Source organism: Pleurodeles waltl, chromosome 11 (genome assembly GCF_031143425.1).
Source record: "Pleurodeles waltl isolate 20211129_DDA chromosome 11, aPleWal1.hap1.20221129, whole genome shotgun sequence".
Lineage (NCBI taxonomy): Eukaryota > Metazoa > Chordata > Amphibia > Caudata > Salamandridae > Pleurodeles > Pleurodeles waltl.
In genome coordinates this window covers 144,602,898-144,624,455 of record NC_090450.1, presented here as the reverse complement: position 1 = coordinate 144,624,455, position 21,558 = coordinate 144,602,898, and the positions used below count along the sequence as shown (strand labels likewise).

Sequence of the window (21,558 nt, the reverse complement as noted above, 5' to 3'; positions counted from 1 at the left end):
TGTCAAAGTTTTTGAATTTTATATATAAATACAATTTTAAAATAATCCAGCAGTGAACAATTTTTACTATTTCGCAGTAAAATAATTGCAAAATTATGAAACACAAACATCTATATATGGATACATATGCCAACAATGACTTAACTTAAGTAATATACCAAATGCTTTTTTAATAATGTTTTCTAGATTTGAAAAACAATTTAACATACAAAATTCTAATAATTTTACATTTTTATCAAATAAATTATGTGTAATTTGTTAGGTAAAGAATGCAGTAAAACATTTTTTAAATTATATTTATATTATAAAAATAACAATAAAAACACCAATATTAAAATTCATTTGAATCAACAGCACGGAAAGTGTTGGACTTCGAAGGGGTTAGGCTTACTGTTTCTAATCAAATATAAGCAACAGGAGGGAAACATTGGATTACCATTTGGTCACGTTTATTATTACCTCTCAAGTCTAAGCGACAGTAAGGAAGGTGTAGTACTTTGGAAAAATTACATATAACAAAAGTTCAAAATTTCTATTTTAAAGCTATTTTAATGCAAAATACAACGTAATAAACTACGTACAAAATATTAACACTTTATTAAATAACAAAGATAACCAGTTTAATAATTTCATGTAAATAAAATACCTACCATTGAGATGCAATTTCATTATCTTACTATCCTATTCCTCTACAAGCACAATCCCCTTCTAAAATATATCATACTATTAATATCTAAATTAAAAAATACATTAAAATTTAAATAAAATACATTTAAACTATCATTTGAAAATTAATATATTAAGCACTCCATTTACAATGAAACAATGATCTTCATTAATTTTAAGTTATAGTTATCTTTCACCCTATTCCCGCAACAAACCCAAAAGCCTGCTACTAAATTATAACATACTATTGTTAAAAAAAAAAAAAACTACAATTACAAAATAAATTAGAAAAGAAAACTAACAACATACTTAACTTACAATTAAAGAACACACTACTAAACATAACATTTCTGATTGCATTTAACCACTTGTGGCAATTGGACGGCTGACACCGCAGTGCTTATGTACTTTGGAATGCTCCTGACAATCCGCGTACAAGGCACAGGAAATTCCTCTGGTGCAGGTACAAGAGGGATTTCCTTTCTGTCAAAAACAGCATCAGGAGCTGGTGAATAGCTTCCCCAGCTCCTGAGGCTGTTTTTGGTTTTTCAGTGAAATGACGATCAGCGCATACGGCACGCTGACATCATTTCACTGAAATTACAAGTGAAATGAGCCTATCTGCTCATTTCATTTTCACCTCCTAGGCACTCGTGGGGGCTATTCCCCCCCCCCCCCCCAAACACCTGTTTGATGGTTTTGGGTGTTGCTTTTACGTATGGGCCAGGAGAACTTGGCCAGCTCCCAATATTGTCCAACTTACAATGGTGAATGAGTACATTGGGTAGGCTGCCACCTGGAAAAACCTACCAGACCCAGAGACTTCTGAAAAGTAGACATCAGAGGGGAGTCCAGGGTGGTGTGCTTCACATGAGCACTACACTATTTTCTTACCCCCGTTGCCCTGCAAACTTCCAACTTTGTCTGACGTCACACATTTGCCCTACATTTCTGTCTTGGAGCCTTCCAAAATCCATAGGAATCCACAAAATGTCTGCCACCCAGCATTGCCCCACCTGTGCTGATAAAAACTCTGCCCTACTTGTTTGGCTGGGCCTAGTGGCAGTGAGCGTAACGGATCCAACCAAAGTCAGCAGTAGTCTCCATGCAAGGGCTCCCATTGTCCTTAGTTTGATCCGTCCCTGTCGAGCACTAGACCCAGTCACATAAGTGGGACAGCAGTTTTTTTTTTTTTTTTTTTTACAAAAAGTGGTCTCAAACTTTGCTCCCTCCTGAAATCTCCAGCTCAAAAGTGAACCCACACTACTTCACTTGTTCCAAACACATTAACATCAAACTCTTCAGGTGCCATGATCGTGAACAATGGATGGTGTGATCACTTTCTTTTACCACACTTGGGCTGCTACCTACCTTCATTACTAATTGTCCTGCTTTTTTGTCTTCATAATGTAGTGCTCTGAAATTACTACAAGCTGACGGCAAACACTTCACAACAGCTAAATAAATAAATTACCATTTATCATAATTGCTTATTGTTTGAGTAGGAATAGGATAGGTATACACACAGATTTTCCTTTCTTTGGCATTCTAATGCTCCATTTCCTACTGTGAGGACTCCATGACTATTGGGGGCAAATGTTGAAATTATGTTTTTCCACTTTTAATTTGGCTTTTCTGTTTTTCTTTTAGATGATGAATAAAGTATTTGGTGGTTCTGTGCACAAAAAAAATGTGAGAGAGGATGGCGTCTTCAGCATAAACATAGATAATTCATGCTCTCTTTTTAGGTATAGTATTCTTTCTTAATCCTACATTTTACCAAAACAAAATGAGTACTACCACTAGATTATCTGCTGCAAAACTTTATAAGGCAGTTAAATGAACCATACTGATCAGGGTATTTATGTGTGAGAGAATATTTGTTTTCCAGTATGAAGTAGTGACCACTGAATAAAAAACTTTTGAGTACTGGCCTTCCAATTCTCAAAGCAAAATTTGTCAGTCACATACCTTATGTGCTAACCTTAATCCATACATTTATATAAATAAGTGCCTGTTGGTGATTCTCACTGTCAAACCTAATTCAAACAATTCGACAAAATCCTTTGTATTAAGTAGAAAATTAATTCAACACATGCTTACATCTGTATGCATACAGTAAGCAAACAATGGCAGAAGTTATATTTTATTACAAAGTGCTGGAAGTTTGCAAGTTGTATTTTATGCCACCATTGCCAGTAACAGTCTGACTCTGTTTGACATGTACACCTCCTTGCTCCTAGACTATTCTCAGGTAGAGTACAACCTCATGCTCAACCATGGGAAGGATGCTGCAGAAAACAAAATACTGGTATCCTTGGACCTCATTAGTATCCACATCATAGCATTGAACTCTGGTCTGTACATGCAATGATAATTAACCCGTTAAGTCCTCTGTTCTGAAGTAAGATTCCCAGAAAAAAATAATTGGCCTATCCTGTTAGAAATTGGGTTGTTGACTGGGGTATAAGCCCTGGATGGAGCGCAGGCCGGATACAGGGACCCAGTTAGGCCCACTGAACCTGAGTGAGCATTCTGTGGGTAAAAACCATGCAGTAGAGGGCATGTGAAATTTCAGCCCATTCCCCTGACCACCACCACCCTTGCCCTCCCTCCCCCATTTCCCCACCACACTCGCACAGTAGCGGTGGGGTGATGGTTCCGAGACGAAGCAGAGTTAGGGTGCGAGATCCTGCTCCATCGACGTTGAGGTTCCAGGCACTGGGACTTGCGCTGCGAAGACTGGGGTCGAGGATGCGTTGTGCAGACAAGAGGATACGTTGGTTCTGATGAGCGTAGAGGCTGCGATGTGGCGGTTCGTCGAGTCTACCGTCGACGTGACAGGGTTGCTTCCAAAGGTGATGGCGCTGGTTTTGTTCCATGTAACAGGATGGTTCCGAAGGTGATGCATTGATTCTGCTCACGCAGCAGAGGGTGTTTCAGTTACACTGGAGCCAACACCTTAGGCCCACTTCCGAAGGTCTAGGAATAGGGTGGCACCACTTGGCAGGGCAGACTCAGTTTGTAGAGTCCAGGTGCAGGAGATCCATGGTTGGAAGTCTTTTATATCCCTTAGACTTCAGATCAGGAGGTCAGCCAGCTAGCCCTTGGAGTTACTCTGGGTTCCAGTGAAGTTGGTCTAGTCCTTCTCACCTAGGCAAAGGAACAGCAGCCAGCACAGAAAGATTGGAGTCCAGCAAAGCAGCAGTCCAGCAGCGTGGCAATCCTTCCGCAGCACAGCAGTCCTTTTTCCTGGCAGAGTAGCCCCAGGTCCTGAAGTGTACTGAGCTGGTCCAGTATTTATACCCAGTTTGGCCTTTGAAGTGCACAGCCCAGACTCACTACAGGATGGTATTCAGCCCTTTGTGTGAGGGCAGGACACATCCTATTCAGGTGTAAGTGAAGCAAGGTCCTGCTCCTCCCTCCCAGGATGACCCATCAAGTCTCACCTAGTCTCCCAATGTGTGTGGCTTTATAGAGGGTATACACAAAGCCCAGCTGTCACCCACCCCAGACAAGTGACCGGAGACAGGCAGCAGTCACCAAATGGCTAAAGTAAGAAAATGTAAATTTCCGAAATGTGGTAGTTGCAGAATTGCAATTTAAAATCTGACCTCACTATAAGCTGTGATTTTAAATTGTGATTCCAGAGAAACCAAACTCAAAGTTTATCGCTTCCAGATTATGAGTTACTTACAAATAACATAGAGAGCGATTCCTGTTGGAGAGTGTAGGGCCCAATTTGAAACCACGCAACTGGGCATCCATTCTAACCCACACTGCGATGGACTCCACCACTATCGCAAAGAAGAGCGGGCAACTCTGCCTCATCCCCCTAGCGATCAAGAAAGGCCTCGACACCCAGTTTGCTACCCTGTCACGGACGTGTCTGTGTAAAGGAGCTGTATATACAAGAGGAAATTGTGGCCAAAATTCACCCTCTGCAGAAGGGCAAAAAGTTAATCCGCCATTGGCGAATGCATTATGAACCCGATTAATGTTGAGTCAAGTAGCTTGATTGGGCATAAAGGCGGACTGATCTGGATGGACTAGGTCTTGTATGTGTGTCACTAGTCTGCATGCCAGTGCCTTGGCGAGGAGCTTCAACTCCGTGTAAAGGAGGAAAATTAGGTGATACAAGGCCTACCTGGTTTCAGAAAGACAGCTATCTTGGCCTGGTGCCAATCCAGTGGGTGGGGCTCTCCCTGGAGTGCTGCCTGAAGTAAATTTAAGAGATGGGTGACTAATCGTTGTATACAGGCTTTACAGAATTCTCACAGGAACCCGTTAGGACCTGGGGCTCCTCCCACTCTTTATTTCAGACAGGACTGAGGCCAATTCCTCAGCCATGATATCCTCCTCTAGGGAGGCTCTGGCTATGGCAGAGAGACACGAGAGGAAGGTCCTTGGCGAACTCAAGGATCTGGTCAGGGGACAGGGCCTCACTACAGGAGTATAATTCTTTGTAGTAGGAGGCCACCTCCCGTGGGTCCACCAACATCTGCCCCCCGCCCATCATCTCTAATCACCAGCATCGTAGAGTGCCCTCTGTCTGACTGACACAGCCTATGCAGCATTTTGCTGAACTTGTCCTCCCACTGATAAAGGCGGCTTTGGGCCACACATCAGATAGTTTACCCTCATTTAGAAGTAGTTGTTAGTACTGCAGTTGAGCCCACCCCCAATTGTCGCTACACTGTGTGGTCTTCAAAGGGCCTGCACAACAGTTCCACTAACCCTGACTGTTCGATGGCGACAAGAGATTGCTCTGCTCTGCGGACTTCCCCGGCACGAAAACGAATATCTATGCTGTGTATGGTGGTCTTGAAGGCTTCCCAAAGTATAGCGGCCGAAGGGGCAGTGGTCAAGTTGAGGGTAAAGTATTTTTCCATGAACTGGTAGATGTGTTGTCTATGTGAGTGCCACAGGGAGTGGCGCCATTATCATTTCAGCCTTAGAGGGTCCCACACTGATATGGAGGAGAACAGCTATGTCATGCAAGGCAAGAGATCCTGGTACCAAGAAGGTTCGCTCCTTCAACAGTAAAATATCCACCCACACTCTTAGCGTGCCTCAGGGCGGCCCCTCTTTTTACCTTATACAGTAGGTCCCGGACATTCCAGGATGTAGAAAGCTAGCCTAGTGTGTGGTGAGCACCTATGATGTTATCATCTTATACCAGGTCCAGGTATCCCCATATTAGTGAAGTGTGGGAGGTGTCTGGGAAGCCAGGGCTCTCTAGAGGTAGCTGTGGATGCAAAGCTTATGCAATACCACTAAAGTCACACACCACTTAAACACATGGAAGAACCAACCGGTGTTATAAAAATATAGGTACTTGATTATGGTAATACAAATACTAAAATACTGTATAGGCAATACCCCCAACTGGAGGCAAGTAAACACATTATTACATACACATTAGCAATCAGGAAATAGCATAGGAAGAAATAGGTATTGGTAAAAGCAGTAGCAAAAAGTGAGGGCCATAGTGGAGGGCCACACCATATACTTAAAAAGTGTAATGTGAAAGGTAGTCCCCCACCCAAGGAAGTGGAATCAGTAGAGGGGAGCTGGAGGAACTAGGAACCTCAAGAGGTAAGTATCAGGGTGCCCCTGCCCCCCAGCGACCAGGATAGAAGAGGTAAGTACCTGGTTTCCCCCAAAACCAACAGGAAGGCTTTGGAAAAGGACTCTGCAAGACCCAGAAAAGTCTAGAAGAAACCACAGGTGGATCCTGGCAGAGGATCTGCAAAAGAAGGGGACCAAGTCCAGTTCGAGTTGGAGTGGCCAGTCGTGGCAGGAGCCACTACCCACCCTTCTGTGGATGCAGGACCAGGTCGACAGATGAAGGAAGTCAGCAGTGTGGCATCGAAGAAGAAGAGGAGTTCCAGAAATGATGCAAGTGATGTCCCACGTTGACAGTCGTGATGTAGTCTGTCGGTGGTGTTGGAAAACCACCAACAATCCTTGGCAAATGCAAGAGTCGGGAGAAGAAGGTTTTGCAAGGCTGAAGAGGACCAGCAAGGCCCAGGGGAATCGACCCAAGGGAGGGAGTCCGAAGTGACCCTTAGCAGCTGGGAGAGTCACAAGAAGAGGAGGCAGTGCCCACAGGTGACCTACCGGCAGCAGGCACAGGAGTCGCAGTGAGGCCCACTCAGCACACCTGAAGAGGAGTCTTGAGTCGCTGGAGCAGAAAGCAGGAGATTGTGCTTTGCAGGAAGGGGTGCTGGAGGCTGGGGCTAGACGGAGCCTGAAGATCCCTTGGACGAATCAAAAACAAGCCTTGGTAGCTGCAAGAGTCGCAGTGCACAGGGGTACTGTCCTGCAAGGACAGGCAAGGGCTTACCGTCTCCCAAATTGGACATCTGGTAGAGAGGACCAAGGGGACCACTTCAGACCACCACCTGTGATGCAGAATTCATGCAGTTCTGGAGGAGAGAGGATCCATGCGGATGGTCGTTGTTGCAGTTGGTGCCTGCCGATGCAGGGGAGTGACTCCTTCCCTCCAAGGGGGATTCCTTCTTGCTTCTTGTGCAGGCTGACGACACATCGCCCTCAGAGGATGCACAGCCTGGAAAATGCTGTAGTTGCGAGAAGGAGCTGGCAAAACAATGTTGCAGAGAGGGATCGTCGCTGAAGTTCCAGACTGTCGGTTCCAGGAGGGTCCAGTTGCAGTCCTTGTAGCCAGAAGATGAAGTAAGCAATGCAGAGGAGTCCTGCTGTAATCTTGCAAATCTAATCGGAGGACCCACCCAAGAAGGAGTCCCTAAATAGCCTAATAAGGGGGATTGGTCACCTAGCAGGGTGACCACCTATCAGGAGGGGGCTGTGACATATTCTGCCTGACCACGCCACTCAGATACTCCCAGGGGCCTCTGGCCACCTTGGATGAAAGATGACTGAACCAAGTGACCACCCAGAGGAGCTCTGGGCACCACCTCTGGGGTGGTGATGGATAGGGGAGTGGTCACTCCACTTTCCATTGTAAAGTTTTGTGCTAGAGCAGAGACGGGGTCCCCGGACTGGTGCAAACTGGTTTATGCAAGGAGGGCACCAAATGTGCCCTTCAAAGCATACAGGTGGCTTGGGGAGGCTACCCTCCCATGCCATGTAACACCTATTTCCAAAGGAGAGTATATTACCTCCCTCTCACACAGGAAATCCTTTGTTCTGCCTTCCTCTGCCTGAGCTGGTCAAGCAGTAGGAGGGCAGAAACCTGTCCAAGTAATGGCAGCAGCACTGGCTGCCCGGAAAACCCAAAAAGACTAGTATGAACAATGCTGGGGGTCCTCCACAGAGCCCCTAGAGTGCATGGAATCATACAACCAATACTGGCAACAGTATTGTGTTAAGATTCTGACATGTTTGATACCAAACATGCCAGGTTCGGAGTTACCATTATGTAGCTTGACCTGTGTCCAGTGCATGGGTAAAATGGCTTCCCTGCACTTTCGAAGTCCAGTGAAATGGAGCTGGAGTTTGTAAGGGCAACTCTGCTCATGCGAGGGTGCCCCCACACACAGGTACGTACCTGCACCCTGTCCTCTGGGCTAGGAGGGCCTACCGTAGGGGTGAGTTACATTGACCTGGTGCAGTGACCTGTAGCGAAAATGGTGCATGCACCTTTTCACACAGTCTGCAATGGCAGGCCTGCAGACACATTTTGCATGGGCTCCCATGGGTGGCACAATACATGCTGCAGCCCATGGGAAACCCCTGGTGCCCCAGTGCCCTGGATACCTTAGTACCCTATACTAGGGACTTATATGGGGGCACCAGTATACCAATTGTGGGGTGTGATAAGTCCTAAGTAACCACATTTAGAGGGAGAGAGCACAGTCACTAGGGTCCTGGTCACAGGATCCCAGAGAACACAGCCAAAACACACTGACAGCAGGCAAAAAGTGGGGGTAACCATGCCAAAAAGAGGGTACTTTTCTACAAAGGACACAATGAGGAGAAGGCCCGATGAGGCCTCTGGGCGCATGTTGAGTGTTTGGGGACCAAGCAGGGATGATGTGAACGAAGGAAAGGGACATCATAGTGGTTAGTTGGTGGGTACGAGTGCAACATGAAACCTGCAGGGGAACTCCCAAACATGAAAATAGTGCAAACCCCGCAGTACTTCAGGAACCATGACCCATCTATCACGTTATGCGTGCACCAGGGACCCTGGGCACTGCACCCAAGAACCCCTCACCTCAATTCAAGTAAATAACACTAAGGTATGTAAGCTAACTGCCTCTGTGGCTGGAGGTAAGAAAATTTGTGACCACAATGCAGTTTGCTGAGAACATTGCAGAAGAAACAGATCTGAACCCCCACCTCCTCACATTCCTCCCCCAAAGTGGTTAAGAGTAGGAAGCCACAAAGGTGACATCCCCACTGGCCTTTTATCTGCCAAACTCATGTACTCCGTCGCTCGGACCTATGTTTACGTTTCTATGGAATCTTGGTTGTGCGCTGTCTGTCCTCTCCCTGTGTTGAGTCAATCAAGTTGAGGCAGGGTTTGAGGTTTTAGCTGTACTTTTTCATCGGCCCACTGGCACACTTCTTGCGGGAATCTAAGAAGTGTTTTGGGAGTTGAGCACAATCTGTAGGCATGGAGGATATAGGAAAAAATATTGGAGCTTAAACTCCTTGAGGAGTGGCTTAGCAGTTGTGAAAGATTGGCAGTGTTGCTGGACTAGGTGTGTATAGCCCAGAAAAATTATGATGTGGTCAGATTGGAACAGGAGTTTTTACTGGGATCTAGCAAAGTTAAGGGTAGCATCATGGTCCATTAAATTAAGGATCTTCGTGATCACTGGGCAGGGCTGCGCCCTCAGGGGGTGCTTCTTCACAATTGCCCATTGTGCTTGCTCTACAACCAAGCAGGTCGACATAGCATCCACTGGCATGGACCACCTAAGACATTGGTAGAGGAACACATCCCTAGATGGGCCTTCAAACCCCTCTGGGAACCTGGCGAATCTCAGGTTGTTTCGGCATGCACGGCCCTCTGCATCCTCCAGCTCTTTAGATATAGCCATTAGAGTGGACACCTTCTGCTGTAGGCCTGTGAATGAGTCCTCCACTCCCGATATCATTTTTTCAGTCTCTGTTATCCTCTCCATGGCATGCCTGCTGTCCTGGCACAGTAGAATGATATCCGATCCCACCACCACGTTCTTTGCGTCAAGCATGTCCCAGGACTGGGTGATAGCGATGAGTGCGGTGTTGTCTAGTTCCCCCTGCCACCCTCCCAAACGGGAGATTGCTTGTAGGCTGCGGCGCACCACCCCTTGCTGGGTGTACTTATGCAGTGCTCTTTTTGGTCTTGGTGCATATATTTTCTTTTGCCACGTCAGCCAGTAGCATAGTGGAAGTCTTCCAACATGCAGCCCCTATCTCGCAACCCGCCAGGGTCCCACAAGAATCCACGTGGAGTGCCATGAGCAGCCGGCCTGAGCAGGGATGGCTACGTGAATTCAAAGATGTTGATTGCCACCCTAATGGCAAGGCTCCTACCGCAGAAGAGATCCTCTGGACCCTGACAGGGGCCAGGGGTGAGGCTGCTCACAGGAGATTCCATGTCTGTACTGGGGCACCTCTCACGACGTGGGGGCAGCTTGCACACAACAGGAGGCCTGCCCCAGTTTCTAGGTCCCTTGCTGTACCAACATCCACTCAACTGAAAAAATGCCTCCAGGGAGAACCCTGTGCCACCAACACGCCCCTCTTTCCAGGATCCACAGTTCGACTGATTATGGGCCCCACTCCAGCCTCAGGGCCCAACAACATCCCTCGGCCCAGCCCACATGCTGCCGCTGACAGTTGAGGGTCAAGCAAAGTTTGAGAAGTGTCTACAGTCCCAGGCGCCATACCCGATGTCCGTGGCCTTGCCTACAGCAGCCTCTGTACATCCCAGTATCTCCTCTGTGACTGTTCCAGGTGGTAGGCGTTGGCTGCTGCAGCGCACTCTGAACCGCCAGCCCCCGCACAAATGGAGGAGCCCATAGCTACGGACATCTCCCACAGTTCAATAGGGTCAGGACCCGGCACACCTCCGCAAAGAAACCTGGATGCTGACCAGCCCGGGCCAACCCCCTGGCGCCAGCTGCGACCCTGGTGGACAGCATCTTGGGCTCATCGGCACCGACTAGGGTGGACGCAGGAACCAGGCCGCTCGCACCCAGATTGGTGCTTCCAGCTACCATGGCTTTTCACTGCTTCAGCAGATGCCAGGCACTGGCGGTCCCTCGGCATAACAGCCACTCGTTCCCTGAAGTCATTGGGGCCTCGCTGCAACCGCACTCTTTTTAGTCGGCCCAGTGGTGTCCCATGCCGTTCGCTCAGGGGCTCACCTGTCTTGGCACTCCTCAATCTTCAGCCGCCGAAATAAGACGACCCAGGGCCTCAGGTGACGTCTATTATGTGGTGGGAGGGTCCAGTATTATAGGTGGGTGCAGTGTGACCGAGGATGAGGTTGGATAGTTAGGTTGCAGCTGGGAGGTCTCTCAGTATGCGGCCGCCATGTTTGCCGGCTAGGCCACACACCCCTGATTGAGTATTTTGATTCAGATCTCAAAACAGGTTTTGTAGAGGAGCCATACCTTGAGTTTCAAGATAAGAAAAGAATACAATTGAATTTTCGAGGTACCCCAAACGTAGAGAAGTGGGTATCCTTACTAACTATATATTAGCAGAAATACCAGCTAGAAACAAACCTTAAGAATTCCAAGTGTTATGATGTGGTCTCATGTAGCAAAAATTGGTAGACTGTTTTAACAATATTATTCTATGTGGTAGGGAAGAATCCCTTTCAGAATTTGTGAAATGATTTAATAAATAAGAAAATAGAAAAATCCCTTAAAAGGGCATAAAGGAAATTAGTGGTTCACCCAGAATATATCCAAGAAATCGGGCAACTGAGGAGAGACGAGAAAAGATCCGATCGGACTGCTGAAGCACAAGAAGAGGACAAAACAAATTGATTTAATTGCATGCAATATTAACTTAAAAAGACCTGAAGACTTTCCACTCTTGTTTTATTGATAATATTGAAGCTTTTGTTTGAAAAAAAGGAAATCATGTTTGTACTAACCGAGTGGGGAAAATATACCATATCATTTTATCATTAATGGAGGAGGTACCTAAGCCTATACTACCAATTTGATAAGTAGCAAAACTGTAGAGGAGACTATCAAATAGAACAGATTGTGCTTCTGGCGCTAGTGGTCTTGCATCCAACTCTTTTTAAACATGGCCACGTGCTTTAGCCCATTATTTTAATTATTTTTTGGTCAGCAGTGATCGCAGAGTCTCCACTGGGGTAAATTTCCTCCTCCTATATAAGTGGTGCCACAAGTAAGGTCAATCATTCTGTAAGAGTAGCAGAGTGATGGACCTTATTGATGTTGAAGTAAAGTATTATGCCATTTTGCTACTGGAAGATTTAAGAAGTTGGGCCGGCAACCACCAGTTTCTTCATTGGTCCCAGACAAGCTTTCAAGTAGATTTGGTGATTGCAGCGCAGGAGTTGGGGGGTTGCACAGTTGGTAATATAATAGCAGTATCAGTTTAAATTAAAACCCACAAAACCATGCAGCATTGCATTTTGTGCCTCAATGTGGACTTATAAAACTGAAAACTTAACTAGAAATAAGCTACATAGAATCTTCCTTTTCTGAGCAAAACAATGGCTGTTAGAACAGCTTGGTTTGCTTAGAAACTAGAGTGTAATAGAACTACGTTGAAACAATACCCATCAACAGAGCTTTAAAGCAGGGATGTATGGCTGTCCTTTTTTTAAAAATCTTTGTGGCAAACATGGGGGCTGTCCTGAAGAATGAATGATGCAGTCAGTCCCTCAAGGTTGGGATTGTGGGTGTGTGTATATTATCCAGCATACACACACCACTTTGCTGCTGGACAAGACTTGTATTGGTCTACAGAGCTTACTCACAGGTTTGGAGATTTACTTTAATTAAAAACAAATCTTGGCAGTAAATTTCCTAAAGTCCAGTTTATTCAAGTTTGACTAAAAGGAAATCTAGAAGATGGTTATTCAGCAGTGAGAGTATCAACTGGATGTCTGCACACAAATATTGAGGTGTTTGGATGCATGAAAGTGGGGGATATTTGGATCACTTGGGCAAAGCGGAGGGTGAGTTCCTTATCCTTAGTTTTATCTACTTTGGCCAATGATTTGACTGGTACCTCATTGGAACCCATTTTTTTTGTTTTGCAATTCTTTATTGATAAACTAATGCATCACAAAACAGAAGTAACAAGGAAAAAAACCTCCATTGTGAAATCATCAAAGGACATCAATAGACAGTGCAGTGTGATGCAGGGTCAGATCAGAATCATAAGCAGGTACAAGTCGTGAAAGTCCATGCTCTATTGCATTACTGAGGTTCAGACTCATGGCGGGGTTAAGGCAAACGGACAGACGTTAAGGATGTACCCTACAGAAAGGACCCTGGTTATTGGCTCGGTTACAGGCAGATGCTTGTCTAGGGAGAAGGGGGAGAGCTAGAGGCGTAGCAGTGGTCATGCTGAGGGAAGGGGTAAGGCTTAAGGCATTACCAGTCGCAAGGTGCTTGCGTCCTCTGCCATTGAGAGGGGGGAAAAGTTTGCAAAGAGGGAAAAGGGCGAAGGAAGGGTGGCTGTTGGGGTTGGGGTCAGAAAGAAGTGTAGGAAACGGTAGGTGAGAGTGGAGATGGGATGGTCAGGTAGGTGGTGGGGGGGATAGAAAAAAAGTGGGATGTGTAGGAGAAGGGGGTGGGAAGAGGAAATACGCGAGTGCAATATTGCATCTGGGTATGGCCTTGAGGGAAGGGATAAGACGCTGAGGGAGGACAAAAAAGTGGTTAGGAAAATGCATAGGGGCTGAGTCGATTGTAATTAACACTCAGTGTCATGCAGGAAAGGGGCCCAGGTTTGGAGAAAGACCTCTGTTCTGCCCTGTAGGCTACGTATGTGACTTGTTTGTAGGAGGCTGTTTGATAATTGCCGCAAGCCATTCATCGTGGGAAGGGGGGGCATGGCCGAGCGCCAGATACACATTTTAGATGTAGCCAGCGGTGTGTGCAGTAGAGGAGTTTGCCTGACGAGAGAGGTCTCAAACCTCACCCATGTCGTGTAGGGTGATCAGAGGCTGGAAAGAGAGGACAAAATTGGTATGGTTTCCTGTATCGCATTTCCCCCCTGGGTCCCAATAGGGTTGGCTGGATGGACAATCGCATAGGATGTGGAGCAGGTCACATTGTGGGTGATGACAGCGCCAGCAGTTCTCATTAGGCAGGAGTCTCTGAGTTTCAAGGGTGTCCAGTACCTTTCATGTAGGGTTTTAAAAAGGCAAAATTTCATCTGAGCCTCTCACGCACCTCGTTGCGTGTTTCTAGTAAGTCAGCACAATTCTCCATTTCATATTCCACTGGTAGCCTCATCTACCATCTTGCACGGATGGTGTTCAAGAGGGGCAGGGAGAATAAATGACGATTCATCAGGTTGTAGATGCCTGACGTTACTACCTGGAAGGTACCCCAGGACTTAAGGTAGGAAAGTACAGGAAAAGGCTGAAGAGTCCACGGGAGAGCACCCATGCGACGGTTAATGCAATGCTCGAACTGTAGATAACGCCATGATTGTTGTCTTGGGAGGCCAAACTCATCCTGGAGGGCTGCAAAGGGCTTAAGACCCCAGTTATCCAAAAGCTGGCCAATATGCAAAATGCCCACCATTCGCCAACCTTCCCAGTCAACTGCCACACCTCCGATTAGCAAACTGGCATTAAACCAGATTGGTGCGTGGTCTTGGATGCAAGGGTCCACCCCCATGAGGCGGTGAGCACAGCGCCAAGATTTCAACATGGCTTATATCATTGAGTTGGCAGAATTGATCATGGTGTCCCCAGCACTATACAGTAGATTGAGTCTTTGGGTACTCCTCAACAGCGTGCGTTCTGTCAATATCCACATGAGTGTGTCCAGTGTTCCAGGGAGCATATAGGCAAGCTGGGAGAGTAAGGGCCAGTGGATAATCTTCCCCTGAGGGTAGGGCCAGGCCGCTGCAAGCACGGCAAGCTATGATTTTAGTGACAGATAGGTGTGGCTGCAACAACCCCCCACACAAAGGAGCGTATACATTTGTCCACTGCTCGTAACATGGGGAGGTGGATCAGTAGGGGCAGCATACCAAGGACATGGGTATATTGTGATAAGGTTACCAGGCGTACAGCCTGCACTCTACTCCCACAGGGATAAACCCAGGTGGGACCAATTCTTGAAGTCCCCTTTCGTGCGGGTAAGCAAGGGATCTAAGTTGTCTGCCAGCATGTGGTCTAGGCCTCTATTAATGTAGAGCCCCAGGTATTTGAGGCGTGACCGTTTCCAGTGTATCGGAAAGTCCGCCGTTGCCATACATGTAGTCGCAGGAGACAAAGGTAATGCTTTGCTTTTGTCCCAGTTCATTTTGTATCCCGACAGTGCCACAAAATTGACAAGGATGGATCGTAATGGCAGGAGTGAATGGGTGAGATCTCTTGGGGTAAGCAATATATTGTCAGTATGGAGGTAGATTGTGAACCGGCTGCCTGGAATGGGGATTCCGGAAATGAGTGGTGACTGCCAAAAAGAAGCTCCCAGTAGTTCCACAGCCAAAAGGAACAACAATTTTGATGGTGGACAACCTTGTCGGGTGCCACGCTTGATGGAAAATGGGTCAGAGAGGAATCCCCTATAGTTGACCTGTGCTGTGGGGTAATCATAAAGCCAGCGGACCTTGTTTATGAACTCCTCTCCCAGACTGAAGCGTCTCTTGTAAAAAGGTACCACCACTCGATCTTGTCAAACACTTTTTCCGCATCCAGGGAGAGGGCCAGGCTTCGTCTCGCAGGTCCTTGGCAGACCAAAGAGTGTGCGCTAGGGGACGGAGATGATTTCTGGATGACCTTCCGGGTACAAATCCCACCTGAGTATGATGGATGAGGGACGGGATCACTTTCTTGAGGTGAGCTTTCAGGACCCCTGCCAGAATCTTAATACCCCAGTTGAGGAGGGAGATGGGCCTGTAGCTAAAGCAGAGTAAAGGGTCCTTCCCCGGTTTCGGTAGGACCGATATGGGTGCCATGTTAAAGATGGGGCTCAGGGAACCCGTGTGTTCTGGGCCTCATAGAGTGAATCCAGCGTTTCTGTGCCCGACCATTGTAAAATTCCGCTGTGAATTAGTGTTCACCCGGAGCCTTGTGGTAAGGGAGTTTAGAATTTGCTTGAGCTATCTCCTCCCTGCTTATTTCTCCCTCTAGCTGACCTCTGCCCACTGCTGTAAGACTAGGTATGCGAGCGTTTGCGAAAGATGTGGCAAGGCGGGTGTGATCCACTGCTGTTTCAGGGGTGTATACGGTCCGATAAAAGTTCCTGGATTCACAGGCTATAGCCTGAGGGTGAGTGAGGATTGTGCAGTCCATAACCTGAATGGTCGGGATAGCTAGAGTTGCTTCTTGCTGGCGTAGTTGGGCTGCCAGGAGACAGCCTGCCTTGTTTCCTTGCTCATAGTGTCACCCTTTCATCCTCTGAAGGGCGCATTCGAACTGGGAAGTGTACAGGTCATTTAGTTCCATTTTGGCTTGCTTAAGGCGGCAACGTATGGGAGGGGGTCGAGGTGTATTCATGGGTGCATTTTGCTATCATGGCTTCCTGATCCTGTTGACAAGAGCCTCTTTCGGCATTGGTGATGGCAGCGTCCTTCATGAGCTGTCCTCGTATAGTTGATTTTGCAGCTGCCCACAGAACATGGGGAGAGGAAACTGACCCTTTGTTGTTGCCCAGATAGGTAGATACGTGGTAGTGTAGCTGGTTGTTGCCCTGTGATATGCAGTACAGCGAGGAGTTCAGGTGCCATGGTTTGCAGCTTGGAATGGCAAGTCCCAGGTCCAAGGTAAGTAGGACAGGGGAGTGGTCGGATGAAGCTGCCTCCAGGATCTGCGACTCTTGGACTGGGGCAGTCGTTCTGTTTGTGGTTAAAAAATAGTCCAGCCTAGATTGGGTACCCTGAACTGGCGATATGAAGGTGTATTTTCGGTCAGTCCGGTATGAGAGACGCCAGTGGTCTACCAGGCCATGGTCTAACAGTATATCCCCCAACAGAGCCCTGCCAGAGTTATTACCTACATCCTCCTTGCTGGTACGATCAAGTACAGCATCGCAGGCCAAATTCCATTCCCCGCCCAGGAGGAAGTGGGAGGCACCAACCTCTGTCAAGAGATGGTTGAGGTGGAGAAAGAAGAGAAGTTTGGAGCCCATAGGGGCATATATGGATCCGATGATTAGCGTACGGTCATGAAGTCTGAGTGTGGCGAGGATGTAGCGGCCTCCCGGATCCGACCAGGTCTTAAGGACTTTGAATTGGAAGGATCTACGAAGGAGTATTGCAAACCCACATTTTCTAACTGAACCCGAACCCCCTGATGGTGGCGGCCGACAACTGCTGTAGAGAACCCGATTTACCCAGTCGCGGTGCAGTTTCTCTGATTCTAGGTGGGAAAGGTGGGTTTCCTGTAGGAGGGCAATGTCTGCTCGTTTTGATTAGCGGAAGGACAGGATTAAATATAATGCATGAGGCCATTAACATTTCATGATATGGTCCACAATTGGAGGGTGATTCCCAGACGTGTGGTTATCATTTGCGTGACAGGGGTGTGGAGCGGCGGTGATGAGTACTGTTGGTCGCAGGAAGCAGAGGTGACAGGGATTAGTGTAAGGCAGAGGAGGGTGGGAGGGACGACGAGGAGGAGGAGGAGTGGGGGTAGGGACCCCGCAGTAGGAATCAGACCAGAAAGAGAAAACAAAAAAGAGGGAGGAGAAAGAAAAGGAGAGAAAGGAGGTGGCAGATAGGGGAATCGAAAGGAAGAGAAGAATTACTCTGAGGCCGGCTCTAAACCGAGGGGAACTTCGGGAGAGCCAATAGCTCTTGACCCACGGGTCTAAACTTAGCAGCCGGCGTGCCGGGCGCACCCCAGCAGGGGGGGAGCCAACGAGCAGAGCAACTGTGGATGGACCACGTTAGTATTGAGTGTGGGGGGGAGGGGACCAGGGAAGGATGGAGAGTAGGGGTGGTGGGGTTGAAATCGGGAACCCATGCCCATCGGGGAAGAAGGAGGGGAGAGCCCCAAGGGAAGTAGAGTATCAAAGTGCTCACTAGGACCCCAAGGACCACATAGAGGATAAGTGGCACGAGTCAGGCGATGTGGTTGTGGCGAGCAAGCATTTTTCCCTCTCCGCCAGAAAATGGATGACATTGTGATGTTGCTGAAGTGTCACAGGAATGTCACATGGCAGTGGCATGGTAGACACAAAGATGGGATGGGGCATTGGGCGGTCCCAGTATATACCTAAGATGTTCATCTGGATCTGATGAGGAAAGGTATGTGGCACTGTTAGGGAGGACTAGGGATCCTTCACCTACAGAGAAAGCGTAAGGGGACAGCCACCTCCATTACGTGACAACTGTTCCTGGGTGTTCCCTAAACATGTTACACACGGACATTGAAACTGAAATTAACTCTGACCTGAGGGCAGAAACTGGAAGCAGGGTAGAGACATAGAGGAAAATGGGGCTTTTCCGCAAAGCATTCCAATGTTTCGCAATGACATGGCACTATGCTCAGCATGAAGAACATTATTGCAAGAGAACCAGTTATAGCCCCCATACAAGATACAGGGCCAAAAGTCCCTGTGTCGGGCAGGGGGCACACAGTAATACAAAAATACATACATTTGTCACGTTTTACATCAATGCTTAACCATTATTCAGTATTCATTAGCAGAGTAGCTATGTACAAGCCCTAAACAAAAAAACTGAAAGAAGAACTGTGCAATGAAACACTTGCAACAGTAGTGGTGAGGATGCAAGAGAGATACTTAGCCGTCTATTGTGTAAGTGCCAAGGAGGTTCCCAGGCATGTACTACAATGACCGCGCAATTTAGGTTGGACTCAGTCTGCTGGGGGTACTGGCTTCAATGGGGATCTCGATTTGTCCCTGCATTGATGCCTGAAGGACAGTGTCCTTGCCCTCTTGGGATCTTGGTGGGCGTTCAAAGGTCCTGCCCCCTTTCTGGTTCATAAGGTTGATCCGATGATCGCTTAGAATGACTTGGGGGAGAAGGTGTCCGCGGTGGTGGAGGCTGCCATTGGATCTATGGGTACATGGGCCATGGGCTGGACAGTGAAGCTGTCCAGATATAGAGTCAGTTCTGCTGGGTCGAAGAGATCCCTGAACCTGCAATCCTTTGTTATCCACATGCAGGCAGGCTCAAACAGTCTAAACTTGACGTCTAGATTCTGCAAGTGAGGTCGAAGGGCCATGAATGAAATCGTCCGCTATGCGGATTCCGTGCCCCTCGAAATTGGGGGGGGAGGGGGGTGAGCGCGTGCAGCAGTTAGCAATTGGCACACACGTTCGTGTTTAAGGAAGCATGCTGTGATGGGGCGAGTTCTCCCAGGGGTGTCTTTTTGAGGGGGTCCAATCCTGTGGGCCCGTATGAATTCCAGTACAGTATTGTGGGGGGGTGGGGGGGGGGGGGGGGGGGTTTGGGTCACACACGAGGCCAGGGAGGAGGTCTCTGAGGAAGACCCAGACATCTGTTTCCCGCCATTCGTTATGGGAATCTGAAGAAGCGAACATTATCCCTCCCACTTCTGTCTTCTAGGTCTGTGAGTTTATTCTGGAGGTGTTGCAGTTCCTGGTGTCTGTCCAGCATGGCATCTAGTCTGCCCTCTACGTCTGTGAGTCAGTGGTCGAACTCTGTCCTGGAATCCAGCTATGTCCGTCAGGATTGGTTTGGATTCAGTGGCCAGGTCCGTGATCTTGGGAGTCCATGACTTCCAGGTGGCATCCCACTGCGGTCATTTCCTTGAGTATGTGCTCCATGGTGATGTCTGGGCGCATGCTTGCCGAGGCTTCATTAGGATCAGAGCTAGTAGGAGCTTGTGAGGAGGGCATGTTATATTGCTCTGAAATAGCTTCAGAGAAAAGCAATTGATGGTTGGGTTTGCCTGAGGATTTACTGCCGTACTGAGAAGATGTTGTTGTAGCCAGTGAGGAAAAAGAAACAGATTGTCCTAGCAGTACCAGCACTTTTGGTGGCGTGGGCACAGTGTTCCCCTGTGTGCCGGAGTATCAATTTACAGTGGCAACTCCCAGCTACTCCCCTGACACGGTGCAGTTAGGGAGGAGGTGATGTAAGATCACTGTATCCCCGGGAGCGCTGCAGCGGCAGATGTGAAGTCAGTCCACAGGTGCAGGGAGGGTGGTGGTGTAGCACCTGGTGTGTGGGCACAGGTTGCACCCCTGCAGTAAGCACAGTTTCCCAGGCAAAGGGATGGTGCTGTGGACCCGGTGCAGTTTTGGAGGGCCGTCTGCAGGGGTCCTAGGTCCTGATAGCGTAAGGGGCCTCCCAAAGCTTGTACTGGAGCTGTGGCATCTGTCACCTCAGGGGGCGAGGACTAGTCTGTTCCAGACCACAGGGCTCATGTGTGTTGGCGTGTAGGCTGATGTGGATGGCCACCCGCCTGGTTGGTTGTGCTCTCCAGGGGTGCAATTGACTGGGAAGGGGTGGGTTATGCATTGTGATTCCCCATTGCCCTCTCGTCCAGTGCACTGTAGGGCTACTCACCCAGGAGGCGCTGCAGGGGCTAAGGGTGTTAGGCCCAGTCCGCTTGAGGGGGTAAGCTGCCAGGACTCTCTGGTGACTCGGTTTTCCCTGGCAGAGAGGAGGAAATGGAGTCTGTGACTCCACGTTGCCACAGGCCCCAGCAACTGTTCCATAGGCCAAAGAGCTCACCTGGGTGCTGCAGCCCCTCCGACGACCCTTTCCACTCGACTGTCTACCCCATCTGTCGGCTGGGTGCAGGAAGGGAGAGAGGGTGCCCCCAGTTCCCCATCAGCTCCACCGCCGTGCCGAGGCACACACCGGTGTGGAGAGCTCCTTTAGCAAGCGGCCAATCTTCCATGGCCAGACCATGCCCCCTGGAACCCATTTTTAAATAACCTGTCCTAAATATCTAGAACCTCTTACGTGTGGAAATATGCGGAAGCCGTGCTCCGAGTGCTGGGCCTTGAACCTGAAGGCTTTGAGGGAACGGTGCCTGAAGCTCATGGCGGCCCTGCACTCTGCTTCCCATCGCTCCCGGTCTTGTTTGAGAGGAAGGACACAAGACTACTCTTCGTCATCCCATTCTAAATCTTTGGGACACTCTGGTCATAAGAAGTAGTCGAAGAAAGCCAAACGTTCTTCGACTTTGCCCTGTCCCTTGGCCGATGCAAGGTGGGAAGAATGTCATCCCTCTAAGCCTCCGTCCGCAGAGCCTACTTCTGGGTCTGCTCCACGCCTCCTCGACTTCCTGGGAGCCGGAGCCACTCCTGCCGAGCTAAACGAGATTTACGAGGTCATGTACCTCATCTTTGGGCAGACCGACTCCCCTGCAGCGTCATTAGGGCCCTGGGGATCGGATAGGGGCTCGGTTGTCAGATCCGTGGCGATGCCAGTTGTGGCAACGCAACCTTCCCCAGTGCCAGCAAAGGCATTGATGCTCCCAATGCCAATTGGGCCCACAATTGATGTCAACCCAGTCCTCATCCCTAATGAGCCAGAACAGCGTCACTCGATGCTGGATCAGACTTCGATAGGTCTTCTCACTCCGGTTGGATTCTAACCCTTTTTATTATGGGTACGAATATGGGGAACAATTGGAGGGGACGCTGGACCCTTTGGAATACCAGCTAGACAACCCTGACTTGGACTGGGCACAGGAATTGGGTCAAGCTAGTGGTCTGGATGCTTCTCCAGACACTGGCATGCTTTCTCCTCCTACTGTGGCTGCAGCGTAGGGAGCGTTTTACT

The 21,558-nt window shown here is 48.5% G+C and overlaps 1 protein-coding gene across 2 annotated transcripts in view; it reads left to right on the top strand.

Annotated features, from left to right (window-relative positions):
* Positions 1-21,558, top strand: part of GMPS (guanine monophosphate synthase) — a 529,284-nt gene that overhangs the window by 89,542 nt on the left and 418,184 nt on the right. For both annotated transcript variants that reach the window (XM_069213299.1, XM_069213300.1), the window contains one exon: positions 2,317-2,414. In XM_069213299.1, coding sequence (XP_069069400.1) covers positions 2,317-2,414 — 98 coding nt within the window. The remainder of the gene's footprint in view (positions 1-2,316; positions 2,415-21,558) is intronic.